This window comes from Acanthochromis polyacanthus, chromosome 4 (assembly GCF_021347895.1).
Source record: "Acanthochromis polyacanthus isolate Apoly-LR-REF ecotype Palm Island chromosome 4, KAUST_Apoly_ChrSc, whole genome shotgun sequence".
Lineage (NCBI taxonomy): Eukaryota > Metazoa > Chordata > Actinopteri > Pomacentridae > Acanthochromis > Acanthochromis polyacanthus.
This window is the reverse complement of record NC_067116.1, coordinates 8660574-8687053: the sequence shown is the minus strand read 5'-3', so window position 1 is coordinate 8687053 and position 26480 is coordinate 8660574. Positions and strand designations below refer to the sequence as shown.

Here is a 26480-nt window from a genome sequence, read left to right as displayed (position 1 = left end):
GGTATGATTGGAATGTGAATCATCTATTATGGCCTTTGCTGCCAACACATCTTAACCCAGTTGAACACCAATGGGAGATTTTAGACCAACATGGTAGACAGCCCTCTGTCCCACCATCATCAAAACACCAAAACAAAGACCATCTTTTTGAGAATGGTGTTCATCCTTCTAATAGAATTTCAGAGACATGAAGGCACATAGTGGCCCACCACTATACAATGATACTTTGTTGGTTTTCATTTTAATTTGTCACTAGGCTGTGTGTGTAAGTACCTTGGAAGGTAAAGTTGCACTTTTGCTAAAGGGGTCTGGTGTGGAGAAGGGATCCATTTTTGTGGTCTTTTTGAAGAAATCTTCTGATGAAGCCTTGAATGGATCAGTCTCTTTGAATGGGTCTCCTCCAAATGGGTCTGCTGCAGAAATAATGGACAACTTTAGCTACTGAAACTTGCACTGTAGTGTTTACAAAACAACCAAACCAAGGAATGCTCAACAATATTAAATGGCCAATTTTTGCCTAGGAAAGAGATAACATGCACTTGGGCACTGCTTAGAATTGACATCTCAAGTTTAATTTACCTTTTCTCTGGTATTTTCAGGCCCGACCAGTCAGACAACAGTTGTCTTCAACATGCTCTAAAATTTTAACAAACTGTCTATGTGCTGTGTTCTGCAGAAAACATAAGTAGGGCCCGACCGATTCATCAGTCATCCAACAAAATCGGTTGATTATATCCCTTTTCAAAATAATCATCATCTGCCAGAGTTTTCCTGATTAAATGCCGATATATTCTTAATTTGTCATAAAACAGTAAATGCTGTGAAAATTTCGGAGTCGCGAAGAATGATGTCTTTTTGTCCAACACATGGTGCTCTGACTCCATTCAATCCTCAGTCCTCACCGCTGTCTTCTCAGTAACGTACAGGAGGAACTACTGCCAGGCAACATTACAGGAGTGGGCTGAGCTGACAGGTATGTTTTTAACAACGTTAACAATAAGTCAACCAGTCTCCTGTTTCACTTTAACTGTCTTTGCCATGTGTCACGACGAGTGACGCCTGCTTCGTTGCGTCGGTCATGCTTTTCATTTACGCTGTATTGCTAAAGTTGTGCTTGCCTAGCTGAAGTTACTCCCTGTCTGTTTATGTTAGCAATAGCATTGCTGTAGTTATGCAAACCTAGCATAGCGTTAGCTAACAGCGTAAAAGCCAGTAAGTGACTGGAGAAATAAGGAAAGTGTACAAAATATTTGAGAGTACAGAACGATCGTTCATCGCTCCGTCAGCTGTGTGTTGAGGCGCATTTAAGGAGGAACGATGTGATTGCAGAGGGGAGAGGGTTCATTCAGTTTAAAAGATTAACATTACTGTTTGTCTTCAGCAAACATCATGATGCCATGTCACTCATAGTTTTGTCAGAAAATATTATAACATAGTGACACAGGCTGTAACAGCAACTCACTGTGTGTGTTATGGAGGAACATTAGTGTTGGACTATTTGTGACCATTATATATTTAAAATGCAACTCTGTCAAAAATAACATGTTTTACATCTGCGAAATGAATCTCTGGTTTCTATTTTGGTTCGTACGAGTCCTGACTTCATGGCAAAGAAAATAATGTACAAGAGAAAAAGTGATTTAACGTTAAAGGGCATCAGAAATAATGTTTTGTCAGTAACTTCACTCACGTTGCTTATATACAGCGCATATATATATCCCCCCCCAAAAAAAGATCTATAATAATTCTACAAACCAAAATGTGTGGTTGTATTTTGTGACAACGATGCATGCATTTTAATGATTCCATCATAAAAAAAAATTAAGAGCTTTCAGAGCCATTGGAAACTTAAAACTGGCAAGATAAACAGTATTTCTATTTGTGCAAACGTTTGTTCACAATTGCTTATAGTATTTCATTCTGAAATTCAGTTTTAGTATTTAAGTATACTTTGATGATGATACCAATAATTTTCCTCAAGTAAACATTTATATGCAGGACTTTTACTTGCAACAGGGAATTTCTTGCACTATGGTACTGTAATTCTATTTTAAGTACCAGATCTGAGTACTTCTCCTAGCACTGTCAGAGGGTTGGAGACATTCTAGAGACTGTGGTAGTTGAAGGTGACCAATCAAAAGAGTGGTGAGATCAGCCACTGTCGTGCCTCCTAAGTCTCAAAAGTCAACTTGATGAGTGAGCGTGAAGTAGTTGTGAGTGTGTGCAAAAGTTGGGGCGAGCGCTTGTCACAGCCCTGTGCTCGCAGGGCCACATTTGTCCTCATGGAGTAGATTTGACCATTATAACTGATTTCCTTTTGTGAATACAGTTCTGTAAGCTTGTAATACATGCACATTGTTGGTTCTGATGAGAATACGTTTTCTCTATACATTTACTTTACTTAACCCCAGTGAATGAACAGCCTGATATCAATTATTCAGTTTAAATGTAAGTATTTTGTTGTTTTGCTAAATTAAATCTGTCAAAAAATTCCTCAAGTAAATACCTGTGGATGTTGGCTGCTGCTTTGCAAAAGGGTCATTTTGAAAAGGGTCACCTACAAGAGAAATTAAGCAGGAAAATGAGGTAAAAGTAGGAGGAAAGGAATCAAAAGAGGAAGACATAAAAGACAGTCAGAGAGCAGCTCAGCTGAAAAACAAAAGGTTATAAAGGAGAGGCGAGGAGAGGAGAAATATGAATGGATGACGAAGAAAGCAGCAGAATAAACGGATGACAGAGAAAGGTTATGAGCTATTCTGAGGAAGGGCACTAGTGCATAAAGGGGGACAAACAAAGTAAAAGGGGGGAGACCACCTTTGAATGGGTCTGTTTTGAAGGGGTCTTCAGAGTGGAAGGGGTCAGTGTGAAGCTCCTGTGGCTGGCTGTTGAACACTGATGGCTTTACTTTGAATGGATCTTCCTGTAGAATGGAGAAAAACAAAGACAAACAGAGAGAGGAAGATTATACTATTTAATGGATTGAATTAAGATTTCCAATTGACATCCACACACGAAAACAGAAAAAGAAATGTTTACTCTCTTTATTCTATAGAAATCCTAATGACATCACATAAAAAATGAGTGCAGCCATCAAAATCCCAAAGCGAATCCTCTAATATTATCATACAGTGGAATTAATGCATTAGTTAAAAAAAACACACAAAAAAAACAACTGAACATCATAACCTTCATGATGGCAAGATGTATCATGCAAGCCTGACTTGAATGCAACAGAACACCATTAGGGTATTGCAAAGAGAAAGGCAGAGCAACAAAACCCATCCAGCAAAGAGTAGCTGAAATAAATAAACTGTCTTTGAAAAGTGACAGAACATCTCCAGAAATTTGTGGAACAATCCTCCAGGATGGAATCTGTCATCAAAAATAAAGGCAGATATAGAAAGTACTAAAATATATAACAAATGTAATGTGTGTGTTTGTACGAATGATGAAGTATATGTAACCTCTTTGGGATGGACATCCTGAAATAAAATAATAGTGGTCTTCCTGATATGAGATGGACTAAGTCAATGGAATTAAGTTATGAAAATAGTAGGTTATGATGGGTGTAGGATCTCTGAAGAACTGCAAGCATGAAGAAAACAGAAAGAAACTATTCATTTTTTGTTCAGTGACAAAAATGACAGCTAGAGGATTGGCATGCTGCAGTTTGCGAAGCACTGGTAATGCCTTGTCTAGGTTTGCATCATGTCTGGACAAAAAGGAAAACAAGGAGGATAAAAAAATGTGATAAACATTGGAGAGAAACAGAGCTGATTTTTTCAAATATTAAAGCATTGTAACCTGTTAAAAACATGTACGTAAGGAGCTTTAGTCCAGCATTCAATTATGTTGCCAGTGGGAGGAAAAGCAGAGGTATAATATGATAGAGATTCTGACCTGTGCTGCTCTCACCATGGCTGGGAATCCTCCATTCTCTCTGTCACTGAAACCCTCACTCATGTCAGCCAGGTTGGTCATACTGCCTCCATGAGTTCCATTTAAGGTGCTGTTGTACTGTTCAATGCTTTTAGACACTTCTTGCTGACTGTCCTGAATCTGGGACAATTTGCTTCGAGCCTGTAGGATACACACACAAACGGTTACAAACAACTTTTCCGGACATTTTCAATGATGTAAGATGGGTATGACAGCTAACGACAGCCCCTTAAACTCATCAGATCCCTGTGTGAAAATCAGCTTCATAACAACTGTGCAATAAAAGTCTAGACATTCTTCAGTATGTTTGAAAAGCCTCCCTTCCTAGTACCTTGGAAGTATGTTTGCAAGTGTACTGAGACGAACTGGCACTGTTAAAAAGGCAAAGGGTGCTCACCTACAGTTGATCCGGCTTTTTAATTTTTTTTTCCTCCAAGTTCGTTCATAGCTGTAAAGTATTCATTATAATACGTTTTGCAAGAGACTCCACTTAATTTTTAGGGCCCAAAACTTGCACAGTGTTGTTTGTGTTCATCTGCGGCGCTGCACTTACTGGATGACTGTGGACTGCAGGGCTGACCTAAATTACATTTTGCTTCTTTTCACTGACTAATCTATTATGCAGCAACTACTCTTCCTGATCTCTGAAAATACAAAGCGAACTCTCAATTTTGACTTTACTGGTTTAGGAGAAACTTAAGGAGACACTTACGATACCAACAATATAACACAGCAATTGATTCAAAATTTTTGATCCACATATTGCTGTGAAAGGGTGTGAGACATTCTAGTTCCAGTTTCAACTCTCACTCCGAATCAAAACTTTTGTTTATTTATGTAATGCGATTTTTCCACACTGTCTCCAATCAGACAACAAGACCAGTTCAATCTTAATAATATCCATCTTAGATTAACTAGTAGATACCACTAAATGTTTTAGACCTATGAAACTTTTACTCTCTTTATGAAAAAAACATCCATATCACATCTTCCCAGGTCCAGAAAACAAACATCTCTCTGCATGAACTAGACACAATTTTCAGATTCATATGACATTTGGTACTGGGTCTTTGTCCTAGACCTCATCTGAGAGTGTCTGAATAGAGAAGATGCCGATTCATAGTTTTTAAAAAAAAAATGTTTTTGTGCTATTATGAATAGCAGGTATTCATGATAGCACAAGTAAGGCAAGTAAACCAATATGTTTGGGGGGTTGAACATGTTCTAAAATATTTGAATATCCTGAGGATAAGTGTACATATGCATTAGGCAGAAGAAGTCATTTTAGAAGTGCCTGTCAGATGGTCTCATACTTTTTACCATGAAAGTGTGTCACTATTGGACACAGTTTTACATGACACTATTTAAAGTTGACCATAGCAGCAGCTCTCCATAAAAAACGAAAATACAATTTTTTTTTTGCAACAGTTGATCTGACACTAAGTACATTCAAAAGAACATATTTTTAGGGCTCACCAAAATGGATTTTATTAAGGGAGGATGAAGACCACACCATATACAATTACAAATCATCTGTGTCAAGCCAAGCTGTGTATGCATGTTGCAGGTGTTAAGTGGTGTATGTGCAAGGGGTAGCTGTGAGGAAACAGATGACACACCACAGCAGCTTAGACTAACACACACACACACGTTGTGCTCCGTCTAGTGGTATAGGAAAACCAGATAACTACTGGGGTAATAAAGAAGGAGATTACACAGTGGAGGTTCCATGTTCTCCCTGTGCATGCGTGGGTTTTGTCCGAATTCTCCAGCTTCATGTCACAGTCAAAAACATGCTGAGGTTAACTGATGATTCTAAATTGTCCATCGGTTTGAATCTGAGTGTGATTGTTTGTCTCTGTATGTATCCCTGTGATAGACTGGGAACCTGTCCAAGGTGTCCCCTACCTTCACCCTAAGTCAGCTGAGATAGACTCCAGCCCCCAACAACTCTAATGAGGATTAAGTGGTGTATAGATAATGGATGGATGGGTTATTTAGTGCAGTGGCGCCTCCTATTGACAGTTTTCAGACCCACACAAACAGGACCTATGCTCTACCTGGTTGATCTCATCCTGGGTGGCCTTCAAAGACTTGATGATGGTCTCTAGTTGGATCTTGCCAGCAGCCAAGCTCTGCTCCAGCTGATTTTCCTCCTGTTGCAACCGGCCAAGGTCAGCCTTTGCCCGGCTCAGCTCTTCTTCCTGGCACTGCAAGTCTGACTCCTGGGAGTGGATCTGACTCTGGAGGGTTGAGATCTGAAAACAAAAGAGTACAAAATGAGGTTGGGTCACAAGTTAACACCAGCCAAGCAACAATGGTCATTAAAATCCATTCAGCATTGCGATAACTGGTAACTATGCTGCCACCTGATGGAGAAGGCTTATATTTAGGGCTAACTCGGGTGATCCTGAGGAGGTAGGCTGGAGGGTTCATTGGCACATCTGGCGTCCTCTTGGACGTCTCTTAGTTTTGCCCCAGTTATGCTGCTATAGGCCTAGGCTGCTGGGGGACCTCTCTAGATGCTCTGAGCCCTTCTCTATCTACCTTTATAGTGAATATATATACTGCTATTGCATTACACTAACTCTGTTTCTCCTTGAGTTCTTTCTCTGAGTGTCCCTGGTCCCAGAGCTGATGCTTCAAGTCTGTGGTCACTGTTCCACCAACTGGTCTAGTGTCCATCATGTCCACTGTGGGATGCTGCTGCTGACCTTCCTCCTGCCGACTGCTTCCAGCTGCCCATTTCCACCAATCTACTATGTATCACCCTCACTTTACTTGATACGCTCTTCTACATATTTTTGAGCTTCCTGCCAGCTATATGTGTAGTATATTTATTGCCAGAGCTGTACATCATATCAGTAAACTATAAATCAGTTTTAATGTTAGCTTGTACTTTGTATGTATCGTCTGTCTTATGCATGTATCAAATTGTGTGTTTTATGGTCCCTGTTCCCCTCCCCCTCTCTACCTCTTCTGTCCCTCTCAACCCGCCCGGTCAGCAGGCAGATGGGTCCCCCCACATAAAGAGCCGGGTTGTGCTCAAGGTTTTTTTCCCTGTTAAAAGGGTGTTTTCCTTGCCACTGTCGCCTTTGGGCTTGCTCTGGGGGTCAGGCATATGGGTTCTGTAAAGCGTCTTGAGACAATTTGACTGTAACTGGCACTATATAAATAAAATTGAATCGAAAAATTGAACTGAATAAAGATACTTTGCTTTCTTCTCTTTGGCAATATTTCATTTGCCTATTATTAATTTTTGTACTTGAGTGAAACAGAATTGCAAAATTGCAAAAAAACCAACCAAAAAACACGGACAGCTACAGCAATGCATGTCTGGGATGTAAACCTGTGCCTTGTTTTCAGTTTCCTCTACATTTTCCAGTTCCTCCTCTACTCCTCACCATCTGGGACTCCTCCTGGCACTTCATCCGGACTTCATTCAGCATGTCTTCTAATTTATGTTTCTGCTGGTCCATCTCCTCCAGGCGGTCCTGAGCATCTTGTTTCTGAGCGTCAAGCTCCTGCAGACTGGTTGTCTCTCTGTCAAGGTCGTTCTGCATCTCCTGATGAATGACCATGAACGAAAATAACATATGAACGGCTATCAAAAACCACATTCCTAGTTTGGTGTTAGATCAAGCCGAGCTCTTTAATGCACTACATACAGTATACCCTGCACCCACTGGCTTTGCGTAAAGATATGCCGAGCGGGAAGCAAAGTTTACAGATCCAAACATTCTAAAAGCAGATCAATCTTAATAAATTAACGGAAATAAAGCAAATCCATGTTTTCACAGTGGTACTAACTGATCAATAAACAATTTGTCCTCACCTGTACCTCGATACTCTTATGTCTGATGGCTTCCTCCGTCTCCCTGATGTCCTGCTCAAGAGTATACTTCTCCCTGACACATATCAGGAAGCATTTACAGACAAAAGTGCACAAAAACACACAAAGAAAATAATTAAAACAGAACAGGAATTAAATAATTAACCAACCCCTGCTGTGTAGACACACGGACATATCAGAGTAACAAGACACTGGACTGAGATTCTATCAAATCCACAATGTCACAGATATGGAAAACATGAGCCATTCTCAACTCTAATAAAAAAAAATAAATGAGCGTGTTAAAAATAATTTATTTATTGTTATATATTTTATTTATGTATTTATGATTTTAAATACATAAATAAATAAATAAATAGTATTTGGTTGCATATTATATTATGTCAGAATTGAACTGCAAAGACTTATAATAAATGCAATGTGTATATCCTTTCAAAAGAGGGTACACTTCTTTAAAAAAAAAACAACTAAAGAAACATGTTTTTACTTGTCTCTGTTCTTAGATTTGTGTGTGAACCAGAGAAAATAAATCATCTGCTTATTTTTACTTTCTGCAAAAAAATTGCCGTTTTTGGGTGAGTTCACAGATCTTGCTTCTACATGATCAAAGTCCACGCAGTCACAAAAACAGAGGGTATGAGGACAACTGTGCAGTGTCGCATACACACTTTCTTTGGAAGATTTATGTAACTTGGATCCTACCTGACCCTTGACCCCTTGTGAAGTTGTGAATGAAATCTTTACACAAACATAATAACTTCCTGATAAGACTCACCCAAATGGGAAAAAAAGATCTCTCCATTCTCAGGAGGCTATATTGACATGTTGCAGCGAAGCTGCCTGGTAAAGATATCTGATCATCTAAAACAAACTATTTACTAGATACATATTAAAACTGCATCAAGCTTAGTCTGTGCTTGCCATTGTCACCCCTATGCATTGCACAGCTCCAGTATTTTCTTAACTGTCATCCATGATGTAGGCTTGACATATGTACAAGCTGGAAGCACAAGGCTGTGAGCATATCCATTCTTACAGGCATGTCTACAAGCTATTATTCGAGGAGAAAACTGATTTTTAGACAGCATAGATCTCTTAGAGGGAGATTGCAGCAACAAGTGGAAACGATGAAACATTATGCCTAAAACCGTGGAAAAACTACCATTGTGTTTGTGTTTTAATGACATATTTACTTTACAATAATTCTTCTATTGCTATTCCAGCAGCGTCGATTGTGTTTTTCCCAGCAGTGACACCTGCTGCTTAGAAGAGGACTGTCTATGCTGTGATTAATAATAGGAGAAATAACTTTGTATACAAATTTGTACTAAATGCAGTGACCCTTATCTCTAAACAGACAAATGTGTGTGCAAAATGTTATCACAGTGTGTTGACATACAGTCTGCATGCGCCATGACCAATGGGTAAAGAATAATGGAATATTCCATAATTCTAACAAATAATAATTAGGTATTTTTCAAAGTATGTGAACCCACTGATCTATCTGACACTGATACTACCAGTGAAAAGTAGTGAGCAGACACAGTATTCATTCTGTGTGTGTCACAGTAAATTTGACAGAATGCCAGCCCATGGAAATTCAGTAGCTGGTGTGTTTACCTGAGAGTATTCCACTGGGTAAAGGCAAGAGTGCTGACGCAGCATGAAGAATAAGTGGTGAACAAACAAAACTTGATAAAATAATACATCAAAGAAGGGATGGATGGATGGATGGATGGATGGATGGATGGATGGATGGATGGATGGATGGATGGATGGATGGATGGATGGATGGATGGATGGATGGATGGATGGATGGATGGATGGATGGATGGATGGATGGATGGATGGATGGATGGATGGATGGATGGATGGATGGATGGATGGATGGATGGATGGATGGATGGATGGATGGATGGATGGATGGATGGATCATAACCCTAGGGAAAGCAAGGTAGCTATTCACGTGAAGTGTATTGCTGGAGAGCCAGTAAACAATGATTCCATCAGATTTCCTTTTTCAATCAAACTATAACATGCTATATAAGGAGGAAGAGTGGCTGACATCAAGAAATCCTACCAGTGGCTACAAAATGCCACAGACTCTGGTCATAACAGCACAAAAACAGGCCCTGAGTACCAGAGCAATAGAGGCAGGGGACTACCACTGTCCAGCATATAGTAGCAGGGTGTAAGATGCAAGCTGGGAAAGGGCATACTAATAGCCACAATCAAGTGGCTGGGAAGTGTACAGGAACATCTGTGCTGAGTATGGGTTAGCAATCCCTGTGTCTTGATGTAACACAAGATGAGAAGGAGTTCAAAACAAGAGAGCTAAGATCCTGTGAGATTTCAAGTTCCAGAGCAGCAAGCAGATGCTGGCCAACCAATCTGACATGGTGGTGGTTGACAAGGAGCAGAAAAGGGCAGCTGACAGTAAGTACCAAGATGATCAAGAGGTACCAGGGAGTGAAAGAACAACTGGAACAGATGTAAAAAGTGAAGTCTGCATCTTTTCCTACCACCATGGGGACATTAAGAGCTTGACTTGACTAGAAGTTAATATAAGTGCATGTGGTTTAGACCTGTGCTGTGTTGAAAATAATACAGAAGTGTTTCTATGCCTGACCTTGTGAGATGATTTCCACAACTGGAAAGTGACCAGAGTGCTCATTCATGAATCTCAGCTTCATACACGAAGCGGAGATGGTCAGATTAAATGATGCATGTGTCTACAATGAGCTTCAGTGTAGGTGGTAGGAGAGGAAGTCTGTGAGATTATAACAGAACAAAATTTCAAACTCTCAGGATTCAGTTACTTTGCAAAAGTGAGAATTGTAATTGCAATTATTATTTTGACTGTGGCAAATATATTTTTGGAGTTAAAAAGTAAAGATGTGACTTACAAGGGAAGATTATCTTGCCCAAAATGTAAGACTCTTCAGGCACAACCGTACTTCGTGCCCTCCAGTTATTCACCCAACCAGACATTATTTTTTCCCATGAAGACCTGCACACTTAATGAATGTATATACGGGAACATGGGGGCACTTATCTTCGACCAAGCTAATGTTGGCATGATGTGCAGGTATTGAAAAAGCACTTTACCATTTAAATTTTAAAAATGTAGTGATGTGCGTTGTTCTTCTGTAATCAGTGAACTATATTTGTACTATTTCATTTGGTCCTCATTTATCTCTAGGAGTAGTACACTTGGAGAGAAAAAAATATTTCAGATTTATCTACTGAAGTTTATCTTATAATATTAAATAATATCATGTAATCAGGCTCGTGCTGGTCAAGACGTGATGTGGTCTGTGTTTTAATGTGAATGCAGGCAGTGATCAAAGCCTGAATGTGGATGATGACATGGACTAGTGATGAGCCAATGTTACAAGTGATAGGTTGAGCAAAAGTAAAAGCTTTCACACAGGACATCACAAAGTGTCTTCATCTTACACATAGTGACTTAACAACAAAACTAAACATAAATTCCAAGCTGGATCCTGTAAATGACTGCTATTAGAACAATCTACAAATGGCTACACTAACGCTGCTGGTATTACTGCATTATGTCTGGGTTAAATGATGTGCTATAAAATAAAAATGACAACGAGAGAAATACTTATGCAACAGTTTGTTTAATTTTATGTATCAAACTTAAATTTGTGTTTTAACCTTCTTGTCATTTATAGATGTGGACTGTGATGTCGTTTCTTACCTCTGCAGTTGGGCTATCTCCTGGCTGATGTCATCCAACTCTTTGATGCCCGTAAACTCTCCTGAACCCACTGAACTAGAGCTGTCCTGTAGAAAGGGACAGCAGGTAGAAAGAGAAGAGAAAAATAAGGAAGACAGGTTGGCAAAGAAAACTTTATTTGTTGAAGGAAGTAGGATGATGAAATGGCACCAAATGAGCCATGACAGATCAGGCCAGGAGAAAGAGGTAAAGAGGGAATAGGAGAGAAACCAGTGTTCAGAAGGAGGAGCAGCACAGAGGTTTAATCAGTAGGTAAGGCCTGGGTCATTTACCAACAAATGGGGGAGTATCACGACCACTGACAAACTGCCAAAGATAGGAAAGATTCAAGATATATTTGTTGTATGAGCTGAGAACATTCGAAGGTGGTTCTCAACAAATTTCCAGCATTTGTCAACTAGCTTTTGTTGATGATGCTAGTCTGATGGTACGTGTGCATTGATGCATTTAAGAAAGTAAGAGATTGTGCCGCTACCTAAAACTGGATGCTGGATGTTTGTACGACAAAGCCCTACCACCCTAGATAACGTACAGCTGCTGTCTAACAAGAAACAAAACACAGGCTTCATACCTCTTGTAACCACACAAACACTAGGGGCACCTGATTTGATGAACACTTCACTGGTTGGCTGTTGCAGCCAGAATGCAATGCAATATTACCAGAATGTATTACACAGCTGCTTACATAGACAATGAATGAAAAGTAGAGAAAAGGCAGATCTCATACACATGTATCACAAGAGTGTGTTTGCATTACATGGAAAAAAAAACAGCGTACAAAAAGATTTAAAAAAAAAACACCCTTGATTAAACTTCTTGACATATTCCAAGGTGACAAGTAATTGCTAAAACAGAACAGCAGCTGCTGTTTCAAAATATGCATTTCCAAAGAATCCTGATTCTCAAAGAACAGATGTTTCAGTGATTTTGAATCTTCCCTCCATCATCAGGCAGTTGACAGTGAGACACTGTCACTGCACTTCATTGAAATGAAGAGAAAAATCTTGCATGCTTTCTCGCAGTGAGCCACCCACTGAAAGCATTTAAAGGTAGACTGTATGTCTAAGTTACCTACCCACAACTTGAACAATATAGCCTGAGAGAAGAGGAAGAGGGGAAAGGTAGAAACATCAGCAGCAAAACAGTTAAAATACGAGAAGAACAACATTAAGCAGTAAATGTCTTTGAATAATGAGCCTATGAAGGTTGGTGGATAGGCTCTATTTATTCCGGGCTTTGCAAAAGTGTGTTACACTTGTTGAGACATTCACGAAAATGAACACACAGAATTTTTGGTGCAATAAGATAAAACTTTTGGGTGGCCACATTTCTGATTAATATTCTCATTAACACATACAGTGCCTTGTGAAAGTATTTGGCCCCCTTGAACTTTTCAACCTTTCGCCACATTTCAGGCTTCAAACATAAAGATATAAAATTTTAATTTTTTTGTCAAGAATCAACAACAATTGGGACACAATCATGAAGTGGAATGAAATTTATTGGATATTTTAGACTTTTTTAACAAATAAAAAAAACTGAAAAGTGGGGTGTGCAATATTATTCGGCCCCTTTACTTTCAGTGCAGCAAACTCACTCCAGAAGTTCAGTGAGGATCTCTGAATGATCCAATGTTGTCCTAAATGACTGATGATGATAAATAGAATCCACCTGTGTGTAATCAAGTCTCCGTATAAATGCACCTGCTCTGTGATAGTCTCAGGGTTCTGTTTAAAGTGCAGAGAGCATCATGAAGACCAAGGAACACACCAGGCAGGTCCCAGATACTGTTGTGGAGAAGTTTAAAGCCGGATTTGGATACAAAAAGATTTCCCAAGCTTTAAACATCTCAAGGAGCACTGTGCAAGCAATCATATTGAAATGGAAGGAGTATCAGACCACTGCAAATCTACCAAGACCCGGCCATCCCTCTAAACTTTCATCTCCAACAAGGAGAAGACTGATCAGAGATGCAGCCAAGAGGCCCATGATCACTCTGGATGAACTGCAGAGATCTACAGCTGAGGTGGGAGAGTCTGTCCATAGGACAACAATCAGTCGTACACTGCACAAATCTGGCCTTTATGGAAGAGTGGCAAGAAGAAAGCCATTTCTCAAAGATATCCATCAAAAGTCTCGTTTGAAGTTTGCCACAAGCCACCTGAGAGACTCACCAAACATGTGGAAGAAGGTGCTCTGGTCAGATGAAACCAAAATCCAACTTTTTGGCCACAATACAAAACGATGTGTTTGGCGTAAAAGCAACACAGCTCATCACCCTGAACACACCATCCCCACTGTCAAACATGGTGGTGGCAGCCTCATGGTTTGGGCCTGTTTTTCTTCAGCAGGGACAGGGAAGATGGTTAAAATTGATGGGAAGATGAATGGAGCCAAATACAGGACCATTCTGGAAGAAAACCTGTTGGAGTCTGCAAAAGACCTGAGACTGGGACGGAGATTTATCTTCCAACAGGACAATGATCCAAAACATAAAGCCAAATCTACAATGGAATGGTTCACAAATAAATGTATCCAGGTGTTAGAATGGCCAAGTCAAAGTCCAGACCTGAATCCAATCGAGAATCTGTGGGCAGAGCTGAAGACTGCTGTTCACAAACGCTCTCCATCCAACCTCACTGAGCTCCAGCTGTTTTGCAAGGAAGAATGGGCAAGAATTTCAGTCTCTCGATGTGCAAAACTGATGGAGACATACCCCAAGCGACTTGCAGCTGTAATTGCAGCAAAAGGTGGCGCTACAAAGTATTAATGCAAGGGGGCCGAATAATATTGCACGCCCCACTTTTCAGGTTTTTATTTGTTAAAAAAGTTTAAAATATCCAATAAATTTCATTCCACTTCACGATTGTGTCCCAATTGTTGTTGATTCTTGACAAAAAATTAAAATTTTATATCTTTATGTTTGAAGCCTGAAATGTGGCGAAAGGTTGAAAAGTTCAATGGGGCCGAATACTTTCACAAGGCACTGTATATTGAAATATTTGGAAAATAAAAAATTATCTTATTGCACCAAAAAATATTTGTGTTCATTTTGCAAGTGTAACAGAACTTTTGCAAAGCCCGGTATGTGTTTGTTCTGGCTTTTTGGTAGACTTGTTGACACGTTTATACCCATCTCGATAAAAGACATGAGACAGCTTAGAGCTGATGCAAAGAGCAGGAGAAAATATCACTCACTCGTCTCATTTCTGACAAAGCAGCCATCTCTGATCCCACTGGAGTCATGTATCCAGACATACTCTGCAACAACAAATAACAACAGCAAGAGTTGTGTCTTCATCCAATGTCAAACAAGACACAGATTTAACACTGTAAACTATAGAAACTTGGATTTCCTTTGTCCCACCAGAGTGCCAACAGTTACAGTTTGAAATTGAAGTCAGTGTGGAAGTAACGTAAAGAGGAAGTTGACTGATTGTACATCTTGACGATTGTCTGATCTGTTCTCCCTTATTTTTCAATGTCTTGCCTTCAGCACTAAATGACTGCTTACACATCACAAGTGACAGCCTGTCGGCACCGAAGTAGGGATTTCAATGTAGTTTTGTGGTGGAATTTGTGTTACTCATACTATGACACAAAGAGATTTGCATTTTTACTGCAAATGCATATTAGTTACAAATATCAGTCATTCCATTTCAAAGAGTGTCAATTTCTCCCATAAAGTACTAAGATAAGACAAATTTATACAGTACATTTTGTACATAGGAGGGCTGCTCAGTGGAGTAGTGGTTAGCACTTTCACCTTGCAGCAAGAAGATCCCTGGTTCGAATCCCGGGGTGGGCCTGGGATCTTTCTGCATGGAGTTTGCATGTTCTCCCTGAGCATGCGTGGGTTTTCTCCGGGTACTCTGGCTTCCTCCCACAGTCCAAAAATATGCTGAGGTTAATTGATTACTCTAAATTGCCCGTAGGTGTGAATGCGAGTGTGATTGTTCATCTGTATATGTAGCCCTGTGACAGACTGGCGACCTGTCCAGGGTGTCACCTGCCTTCGCCTGAGTCAGCTGGGATAGGCTCCAGCACCCCCCGCGACCCTAATGAGGATACAGCGGTGTATGGAGAATGGATGGATTTTGTACATAGGGGCAATTCTATGTCCCTTACATAATTTAAAAATCAAGAATATCACATAAGGACAAATAACAAAAAAGAAGTAAAAACAAACATATAGAACTTTGCAAAATAAAAGAATAAATGTGGCTAAAGATAAAGATCATAAAATTCACGGTGTGCAGTTAAAAAAAGATACATTTGTAGTGTAATTATAAAAGGTTAGTAAAATAATAGTAAAAGAATAAACAAAAATAAAGTTCACAAAACATATTGTAGATAATGGAAGTTTTAAAGCTCAATCATAAGCACACGAAAAAAAAAACATACTGCCTGCTTTGTAAAACGTGATCAGCATTTTAAAATCTCTACTTGAATTCACTGGGGCCAGTGTAAAAACAGCAGCAGTGACGTGCTCTGCTCTCTTGGGCCTGGATAGCACTCTAGTAACAAAAATGTGAACTAACTGCAGCTGTTTAATGATGTTTTGTGCAGTAGCTTCCAACTCCCTTTTTCCACCAGTCAACTCTGCATTGCCTTCACTATACTGTTATGCTAACTTACATACTGTTTGAATTTTACTGCTAGCTATATATGGAGTATGTTTAATGTCAGAGCCGTACATCATAAGAGTAAACTATGAGTCAGTTTTCAATGTTAGCTTATACTTTGTCTGTGTCACATATCCTGTCATGCATGTATCCAAATGTGTGTTGTGTTTTCCTTGCTTTCCCACCCCTCCCTCTTCTCCCATCCCTCCCCCTTGCCCTCTTCTGTCCTTCTCAACCCGCCCGGCCAGCAGGCAGATGGGTCCCCCTATATAGAGCCGGGTTCTGCTCGAGGTTTCTTCCCTGTTAAAAGGGTGTTTTCCTTGCCACTGTCGCCTTTGGGCTTGCTCTGGGGGTCAGGCATTTGGGTTCTGTAAAGCGTCTTGAGACGAGTTGACTGTAATTGACGCTATATAAATAAAATTGAATTGAATTGAATTGAATAGTCGAGTTAAGAGGCCATTACAGTACTGGCTTAGTCTCCATCATGTCCACTGTGGGATGCTGCTGCTGACCTTCCTCCAGCTCACGGCTTCCAGCTGCCCATTTCCACCAATCTGCTTTACACCGCTCTTACTACACTTGATATGCTCATCCACACACTCTTTGAATCTCACTTACCAGCTACATACATGTAGTATATTTAATGCCAGAGCCCTACACCATGACGGTAAATTTATGAATCAGTTTCAACGCTGGCTTGTATTTGTATGTATCATGTATGTTACTCTTATTATGCATCTATCCCAATGTGTGTGTTGTTTCCTTGTCCCCCACCCTCCTCTTCTTCCATCCCTGTCCCTCCCTCTCCTCCATCCTCACCCCCTCTACCTCTTCTGTCCCTTCAACTCAGCCGGTCAGCAGGCAGATGGGTTCCCCCATATAAGCCGGGTTGTGCTCAAGGTTTCTTCCTGTTAAAAGGGAGTTTTTTCTTGCCACTGTCACCTTAGGGCTTGCTCTGGAGGTTCAGACATATGGGTTCTATAACGCGTCTTGAGATCATATGAATTCTAATTGGCACTATATAAATAAAATTGAATTGAACTGACCTATTTCGACAATATCTCTAAAGATGATGAAAGGCTTGCTTTGATATGGTTAATGAAGGTGACATCTGGGTTTATGAGAACACCATGTTTTCAAGGCTCAAAAGTGGAGGTATTTAAGGTGTTCTAGTCAATACATTTTTTTCATAAAATCTTCACAAAGATCTCAACAATGGCATTTGGACAGTGCTATGTTTTTTTCATTAATATTTATTATTAAGGTATTATAAACTAAACAGGGTTCTCGCCAGCGCATTTCAGCGTAACGGGCCGTTACGCTGTCAGTTTAAAAGATTACGCTGTGATTAGGGCCGCTACGCTGTCATTTTGACAGATAACGCCATGTACGTTTGTTTTTATTGACTGGGTGCCTATCTAGGTTAATTTATGTCTCCCCACCACAGCCATACCTTCCTGTCGATTGACCCGTTCCCATCTAAAATTAAGAGTCGCTTCCAATCTCGGGGTTACAATTAGCATGTCTCGGTTGTTTCCGTGATGCCATGTATGGTGAATAGTGACCTAAATCACGAGCATTAGGAGCAACCGTGTGACGCTCATTGGCTGACATCTGGGCTGGCCGCTCGCGAGATTTACTGAAGGCTATTGCGCATGCGTGTGCGGGAGGACCTGCCGTTACGCTGTAAAAAAATCCTGGTGAGAACCCTGCTAATATGTTGATACAGCTGAGGTGAGGATATTTTGAGCAATTTTTCTGGATGTCCATTGATACATACACAGCATTTTGAGAACTGAATGCTAGTACTGTAGACACCATGACCAAATGGGTAGCTCTATCTATTGTTCATTTTATTACACAATTAGACTCTTTCTTTCAGTATGGTTTTACCTACACTATTCCATGGAACAACTATACTTTTATCTCAATCTGCAAGAAAATACAATCAAAGAGGCGAACAGTTGCACTGCATTTACTGTTTTTCTCTGATTTCCTATTCAGTCATAGCTATGCTGGTGAGCTACCATGTAAAATGTTTGACTGCTCATCAGAAGCAATATAGGGATCAGTTTCTTGTCCAACACTTCAAATGTGGACAGGAAGAGCTATGATAAGATAGGCAGATATAACAATATCTCACTCAGCTTTAATAAACATTCACAGTTTGTGTGCAGGAAACCTACTGGTACAGGAGTGCCTCTTTCAGAGGGTGGAATCATGTCAGCAGTCAGGGCTTGTGGAGGGTCAATGCCCTTGCTAACTTTCTGCTGGATGAGATGCATGGCGAGGGCAAACTGCTCCCTGGTCAGCTTGCCTATCTGCCGTGTGTCTGCCAAAGCCCTGGATGGAAGACCAGACAGTCAACAAAGACACACTGAGTTAATTCCGTTTTCCTGAGATGATCATAATGCTGAGCATAACAGGACTAACCAAAATCCATGGCAAAACAAGAGAATGAAGTCAGAAGTCTCTACAACAAATTATGTGACACTCCTACAACAATACATAATACATGCACGCATCTGTAGCAGAAACACACTTACAAAGAAAGTCAAATAATGGTGGTTCAAAATCACCTTTAGCTCATTTTTTGGGACACACAATGTAATCATTTCATCATTCTATTCCGTTAAACATTTGCGTAAAAGTTTATCATGATTTGGCCAAAAATGTGTTTTGTGAGGCCACAGTGACTTTCACCTTTGATCACCAATACACCATTTGCACCAAATACTGTTAAGAACTAAAAATTCTGCACTCCTCTGTCTAAATACATAAAATCCATTAATGACTCAACTGCAACCAGCAGTCACATGACAAACATTCAGGGACTGAACTGAAGGCTGTTTACACAGAGCAAAGAGAGACAAATACGGGAATAAATAAAATATGCAAATAGTTTAATATCTATTGCACAGCACACAAAGCCAGTAATTCTCTATAATTGTAGCCATGGTTGTGCTGCTGTTATTTCTATAGAGGTGCAAAAGACATAGACCTCTATCTTGACTACGCCCACACATGCATGAAAACCTACCATATATGTGCAAGGACATTCTGTGAAAGTCCAGACTGCATGAAAATATCCTTTACTTCCTGTCCACTGACAAATCCATCTAGATCAGCATCCGTCTTCAAGAAGATGTCATCATAGCGACCTCGCTCTGATACTGGTACCACCCAGTTCACCAAATGCTGAGACAAAGAAAAATGCAGGTTTTACCAGCTGTTGCATTAAAAAAAAACTTGATTAGGACATCCTCAGCTCATATAAAACCCATTATGTCTTTAACTGATTATTTGACCGCAGCCCAGACACAAAACTAAAACACAGATTACCGACCGGTACTCACATTAATCTAATAAACCATTTAATTTGTACTTTGGCATAATGTTTCCTACATCTACACAACATTTACTTATTCATTAGTAAAACCTGTCTGTGTCAATGCTACTCTTTGCTGGATTTGTATGATGTTCACCATTCTCATTTGCTTTTGTGTCTGCAAGGTTCTCTTGATCAAAACACTGGGTTTTGAAGGAGCACAACAGGGTATTTTAAACAGCTGGGCTTTGAAAAGCAGAAAACAAAGGAGTAAAAAAATAAACGAGTCTGGATATACTCAAAACTGATTATAACACAATTTAAAAATAATCTTATTAGTTCAGTTTGTTCATAAATGTCAGTAAAATGTTAAACAATATTTTATCTAAAGGATAATCTATAGTTATTGATTATTGCTTAAGATGTCTAACATACATGTATATAGTATAAAAAGACAAAAGATGTGGTAGTATATTTAGTGCATTTTACCTGTCCAGACTTGAGCGTATGCTTGGGAGACAGGCTGCCGGTACTGTTGAGTGAGTTCATGCTTCCGTGGGAGGGTGTGGAGCGCAGTGAGTCTTTTGGTGGTGGAGGGCTTGCAGGTAGTCCAGGGACAGAGCTGGTTGCTGAGCCAAGACTCTTCTTCCTCTTAGATGGAGGGATGAGGGCAGATGGAAGAAGTGCAGGGACGGGCTCCTTCTCCAAAGCCCGGTACACCAGGTGCATGGCCTGAAGAAGCACATCCTGCTATCACTACTAACACTAGTCTATTAGCTTTTGTGGAAACACGTAGATCCCAAACTCATTATTTGCACCCAGTCCAGACACAAGTTCTATTTTTTAATATCTGGTGGTACTTACATCAATCTGGTATTAAATATTTATTAATTGTAATTTTGTATATCATTTCCCAGTGCTTGACAGCTGACTTAACAATGTATGGTTAGCCCAAAGTTAAAAATAAAATTACGTCTGCTGAATAGCTCCTGTTTCGTGCAATGTTTGGCATGTGATTTATTTTGTCTGAATTCTGAAGCTGAGTTCAGTCGACAAGTGTCCAATTACTTGCCTATACTTTTCAGTTTTTTCTAGTGCACTTAGCAACAATGAGGACGTCAACACTCACCACTGCAAACTCATCTTTGTCCAGATGGCCATCTTTATCTATGTCACTCAGGTCCCAAACCTAACAGCATAAAAAATAAACATGCAAAGGATCACAGAGACCATTTAGTAATATGCAAACCCCAGCCAACCCTGAGATTCAAACCCAGGACCTTCCAGTTGTGAGGCAACTGCAAGTGGAGTAGATTGTCTACTCCACTCTGACAACCTATTACTGAATATCGAATCAGAATTAAACCAAACAGAATTAAACTAGATACCTTCCCAAGGACATCCAGAGGTAGCTTGGAGTTGATCAGGACTGGTTTGACTTTCTCTCCTGACAGCAGGCCATTGACAGGGGCCAAACTTTCAAAAATCCCATCAAATTTATTCTTTTCCTCGTGCTACAAAGAAAAAACACACACTCCTGTTAGATGGACTGGTCTGTCTCTTATCTCAAGGGAAGAGTTTATGCTTATTCCCAAAATCACTGTTTTACTATAAGACAATGATAGAGCCCAGACAATACCAGACTTCTGAGTCTGAAGCAAATATCGACATTTTAAGGTTAAACAGCGTAGATGTAATAATATGTAACAAAAACATCTTCAAGGCTCTCTCTCTGACTAATTATTGCTCTATTCAATATTTCCCTCCTTATTTCTTCATTACTTTTGTAATGGCTGCTTTTCTCGGTGTGTGTGTGATTATGTGTGTGTGTGTTTGAACACACCCTGACGGCCCAGTGCGATTCGCCTGAGACAGAAGTTGTGGTGCTCAGAGATGGACTGCTGGTGTCCTTCTGAAAACAGACAAATAAAATGCTACCACAGCACTGTCACATGATCCATTTGCTGACCGCAAACACAACATTCAAAACCATAAACATAACTTGAAAATGACAGAAATTGTTTATGAGTATAAGAACTACATTGCAGCTGGTTGTCGCTAGTTTGTATATAAAGAAGTTATGGATTTTAGGTTTAACAACAACAATTTCACACTCACAAACTTTGGAGGTGGGACTGTAAGGTTAAGGCTGGACAGACTGACTTCCTGACCACTCTGAGCACAGGCCACCAGTCGCAGAGCTATATAAAACCCCTGAGTGAGAAAACACAGCGTTAAACTCACTTTCTGACTCTTCCTGAAACGTGTGACAATGATGAAGCATTCTAAATACTGACAAAATTTGTCATTATTATTACATTAGAAATGTGAAAAAAACTATTGTTTTATTCATTGTATTATATATCATGAAACTGTTTAATCTATTTCCTATTTCATTTATTTCATTATTTATTGCTAAGTCTTTGGTATACAGAATAAAACAACAGAATCATTTATCTACCAATCATCTCTTCCTGACCTGTCTGTCCAGATAGCCTTTGCCATCGGGATCTGCCAAATCCCAGATCTGAAACACAAGACACAAACACAAGTAAACAGCGAAATGAAAAACATTTATTACTGGTCACTTGGTACATCTAAATATGCCTCAAAAACATATTCATCAAAATGCCTTTCACTCTTGATCCTTAGCTAGAATGCAGCTAGCAGAGCAGTAGCATACAAGAGAAGTGCATTTGATCTCCAGATGGCGAATTTGTGAAAAACTGTGGTTGAAGTGTACTTTGTTCATTTAACACATATCAACCTCCTCCTGGTCTAACAGAGTGAAGATAAAGTGTACATGAAGATGAACGTTCGTGTGTTGCACTGTTGTTCTCTTTACAGCTCTGTATCGCTTTGCCACGTTTGCTACTTCGCTACTTTTGAGGAATCCAATCACATCTAAAGAATGACTACTTTTGCCCAAATATTCAATTTCATGAGAAACAGGCCACAATGAAGCCATAAGGATACTCTATCCTCTATTTCACTGTGTCTATAAATCCATTATGGCAACAATGGCCATTTTGGCCAAGATGGCCCGTCTGGTAAACATTTTACCTGGTCACCGAAATAAACTGGTTGGTATAAAGTGCCACACACATATGACAACACTAAACAAAGCCTGGAGGTGCAGGCAGGGACTGGACATGATAAATCAAAGGGTTATTCCTTCCATTGCAAGACTTGCACAAGACACTAAAACTAAAAAAATACTGATGCATCTAAAATCTTTGTTGTGTCTCAAACAGTAAAGGTCATATGCATGAAAGGTCTGCAAACAGTGTAAAACAGGCACATATCCAATTGTTGTTTTAATAATGCAGAGATAATTAATTGGTACAATCTCTTCTCATGTCTTATGACAATAAAAAGTTTACTGCTCTGGACAGTTGCAAACAACATTAGCAACTGACACAGAATGACATAGCCTCAGACCAGAGGCTGAACTTCAGTGCACTGGCAATAACATCTGCAATAAAAACAACAAAGAGCTGCGGCCAACTGCTGTGTACGGTGTAACTTAAACAGCTGTATTCTGGCTACCTACCTTTCCTAATGTGATGTCAGGGAGTCCAGACTTTTTTAAGAATAGGGCAGCTTCTGTTGGTCCCACTCTCCCTGTATTCCCAGGATCAACCTTAAAGCAAATCAATTTTGAGTGCACTGTGGCATGCTGAGATACTGAATTTCTCCATGTAATATGGAACTCTCTAACAGAACAAACATAGCATGCTTGGGGTCATCTTACCTGTCTGTAAAAGTTCTCATATACAGAGTTCCCACTCGACAGCTGTGGCACAGAGAGAATGTTATGACGCTATAAAACAACATGCACTTCTCTCTGAAGGTGAGGTTTGTCCATGCAATCTGTTCTAACACAAAAGTCTCGACCAGAGTCTGTGAAGTGTGATAAGATAAAAATCTCGCAAAAAAAATAAAACATCAACCAGTGAATGTAAAATGTATGTTTGTATTAGCATCATCTGCAGACAACAATGCAAAACATGCCGGACAAATAAACTGATATTTATTAAGCCCTGTGTCTCAGTGAAATGGCACTTCCCTTGTTGTGCCACCAGTCTGTTCAAATGGTGGCCCACTTTACCTGCATACATGCTGTTCTCCCTGCCAGTTATTTAACACCTGTTGATGAATCTGGAAATACACCTATGTTATCTTGTGATAGCCACAACTTAACACAGGCACACACTGCCGGCTTAATAGCAAGCCTCAGAAACAAATGATTGTCTCACATAGCAAACTTTTAAGAAGACACATATGGCCACTGCCTTGTTGTACAATGAGGAATTAAGGATTAACTGAAACAGATAGATTGCAGTGAGCTAGTCTGATTACTAAGCCACATACAGTTAAGCCCGAAATTATTCATACCCCTAGCAAATTTTAACTTAAAGTTACTTTTAAATGTAAATACAAGCGGACAAATTTTTTCCCACAATGATGCCTCTTGTACATTATCTTACTATCTTCTGGGAAACACCTGAGTCATTTTCAAATTAAAAAAACTTACTGGTTGAATAAAAGTAATTTTAAGACAAATTTTGGTATGAATAGTTTTACAAACCCTGAGCAACCTTTCACCATAAAAGCCTCAGCTTTACATTCAACATTACCTCAGATAACTCAAAGGAAAAAAAGTGTACATCTTAAACAGGAAATGACACAGACCTTCCGGAAGTTAAAGGCCAGAAACTATTTATAAAACCTGCCCTAAAGACTGCCTCCCTATCTGCTGATGAAAACGTGTCAATGACTAATCAATCAATGTACATCTTCAACACTTGTTTAGATGGTGTTTAATCTCTCTCTCTCATCTGTTCTTAATCCACCTCAACCAACAATGTAATAGCAACAGCAGCATTTCGATGTCTAACAGAAAAATCTGAGGTAAATTCATATTTGTTGTCCTTCTAAGCAAGTGTCTCAAATCCCTTGTAATTCCTTTACAGTTTAAATACTTTCTAGCATTTTATATTGTCTTAAGAGAAATAGCAAACGTTCCTGGTTTTAGCCTTCTTTCATGTTTAACGTAACTCTGGCCACAGTTTTCATAGATACTGGGAATGTGAGACTATGAACATCTGTAGTTTGTTCTGATATGCTGAATGTAAACAACCGTCACCACACAACATAATCACCAGTTCAACTGGAGCAGGCACACTCATTTTCCAGGACCAGCAGACGAGCAGTGGATATCGTGCGTGCAGATTGCAACACAACTAAATAACAGAATAGACTATCAAGATGACAAAACAGCTCATTCAAATACTCCTCTGATGCTTATTTCAGTTTTACACCGGCGCTAAAACATCATAAACCAGCAGTACCATATTATGCAACTGATGTGCAGCCGCCCTCTATCACACTGTCACTACTCTGTCTGCTCGTCAGCCTCAACATTAACTTGGCTACCGGTCAGCTCACATCAGTATCATGAATGCAGTGTAGCCTGGTGCTCAGTCAGCCTACTCAGCGGCTATTCTCATCCTCCCAGTCCTTGGCATCCAGGCTAGGCTAGCTAAGGTTTGCTAGCATTAGGATTGTGAACGCTATTGCAGTTTATGAGGCTTTGGTACACATACGTACGCATGGCGGTCTGGTTCTAGGCTTGTTTACACCGTCCATACTGTTTATTCCATGTAACTGTATAATTAGTTAGTTAGGTGTGTGTCATGTCTTAGGTAAACAGCTACACGGCTAGCTAGTACCAACTGATGCTAACCAGCCCGCTATCTAACGGTATTGCAAAAGGCCTTATTCGAGCAGCTGACTATCTTATTTCTATCTGCATTTTAAAAGGCAGCTAATGTGTTATTTCACGACAAATTAAACGACAATGTCATGAATAGCACATTCCGTGTCACACCGCTAAATATCTTAGCCTTCAGTTGAAGCGTGCGGTCGTAAATCGCTGCATCTTTACCTGGGTGAGAGATGTGAGGGCTGCCATCTTCCCTGTTGCTGCGGGAACGCACCCGCCCTTCCTCTGCGAACAGCACGCCCCCTAACGGCCACCCGACATCCAGCACCACGGCCAGCAGGAACCACTTCACATAGAATGACGTTCAGCCACTGATGATTCCAGTTCTCTTGTCAGCAACCCCGGAGCTCAATAGTTTTTTTTAATTAGAAAAGAGTCGAATTGTCATGTTATTTGCATTGTTTTATTGCATTCTTAAATTTCTGTTGTTCGTAAAGCACTTTGTGTTGCAGTGTATTTGTATCAGAGCGCTAAATAAAGTCTGATTGATTGATTGATTGATTGATTGATTGATTGATTGATTGATTGATTGATTGATTATTAACAAGAAAGGGGGAAGCAGAGGCTAAAATTAACACTAGAATCAATTCAGACGAAGAAAGAAAAGTTGATATGACTAGACAGAAAACTACAAAAACACCATCATGTAATGGTCAGTTTTGAGAAGGGACTTTTAACATGATGCTGACATTTACATTAGAGTTGGGGACCTGATGAAAGAACAATCACCAGCCACAACAAGTGCTTTTAAAGAAGGAACTCAAATCATATTTGTTATAGCCTAAGAAAAGTCTATGTGTGGATCCTAAACATTTCTCAGCGCAACACCAAGTGTTTTCTATCATTGTCAAGCAGCAGATCTGCAGAGATTATGTAATTAAAATCCTTCAATTAATATATATATTCAAGTTATTTATTTGAGGTAAAGGAGGAAACTTCCTGAGTGAACGTTTTCACCTGCATCTCTTCTCGTGGACTGTTTAAGGATAGCTCATAAATTGAATTACTATTTACAATTAAATTGATCATTAACAGCTGATAAAATGTGCAATCACACTCCAGATGTTACCTAAAACTAGCAACTCTGAAATAGTTCGGTGATTCTCAGACATCTTTGTCCCTAAGCACATCTTAACTTTTGATTGTAACTGGTCTAGCTGTGTGCTCACACTGATACTGATGTGGAA

General features: G+C 39.7%; 1 protein-coding gene across 12 annotated transcripts in view; it reads right to left on the bottom strand.

Annotated features, from left to right (window-relative positions):
* LOC110965388 (epidermal growth factor receptor substrate 15-like 1) overlaps positions 1-25550 on the bottom strand; it is a 58122-nt gene extending 32572 nt beyond the window's left edge. The window contains exons 1-21 of one of the 12 annotated variants that reach the window (XM_022214412.2): positions 25456-25550; positions 23260-23301; positions 23059-23148; positions 21985-22032; positions 21624-21719; positions 21349-21417; positions 20894-21019; positions 20635-20694; positions 19995-20237; positions 19218-19375; positions 18364-18520; positions 14751-14813; positions 11514-11599; positions 9413-9445; positions 7775-7847; positions 7344-7505; positions 6000-6197; positions 3901-4080; positions 2815-2920; positions 2507-2557; positions 274-413 (exon numbers count right to left, since the gene is read on the bottom strand). In XM_022214412.2, coding sequence (XP_022070104.2) covers positions 274-413; positions 2507-2557; positions 2815-2920; positions 3901-4080; positions 6000-6197; positions 7344-7505; positions 7775-7847; positions 9413-9445; positions 11514-11599; positions 14751-14813; positions 18364-18520; positions 19218-19375; positions 19995-20237; positions 20635-20694; positions 20894-21019; positions 21349-21417; positions 21624-21719; positions 21985-22032; positions 23059-23148; positions 23260-23301; positions 25456-25482 — 2208 coding nt within the window. In that variant the 5' untranslated portion in view covers positions 25483-25550. The remainder of the gene's footprint in view (positions 1-273; positions 414-2506; positions 2558-2814; positions 2921-3900; positions 4081-5999; positions 6198-7343; positions 7506-7774; positions 7848-9412; positions 9446-11513; positions 11600-14750; positions 14814-18363; positions 18521-19217; positions 19376-19994; positions 20238-20634; positions 20695-20893; positions 21020-21348; positions 21418-21623; positions 21720-21984; positions 22033-23058; positions 23149-23259; positions 23302-25455) is intronic. The other 11 variants (XM_022214413.2, XM_022214414.2, XM_022214421.2 and 8 more) reach the window with 11 other exon arrangements.
* Positions 25551-26480: the final 930 nt, after the last annotated feature.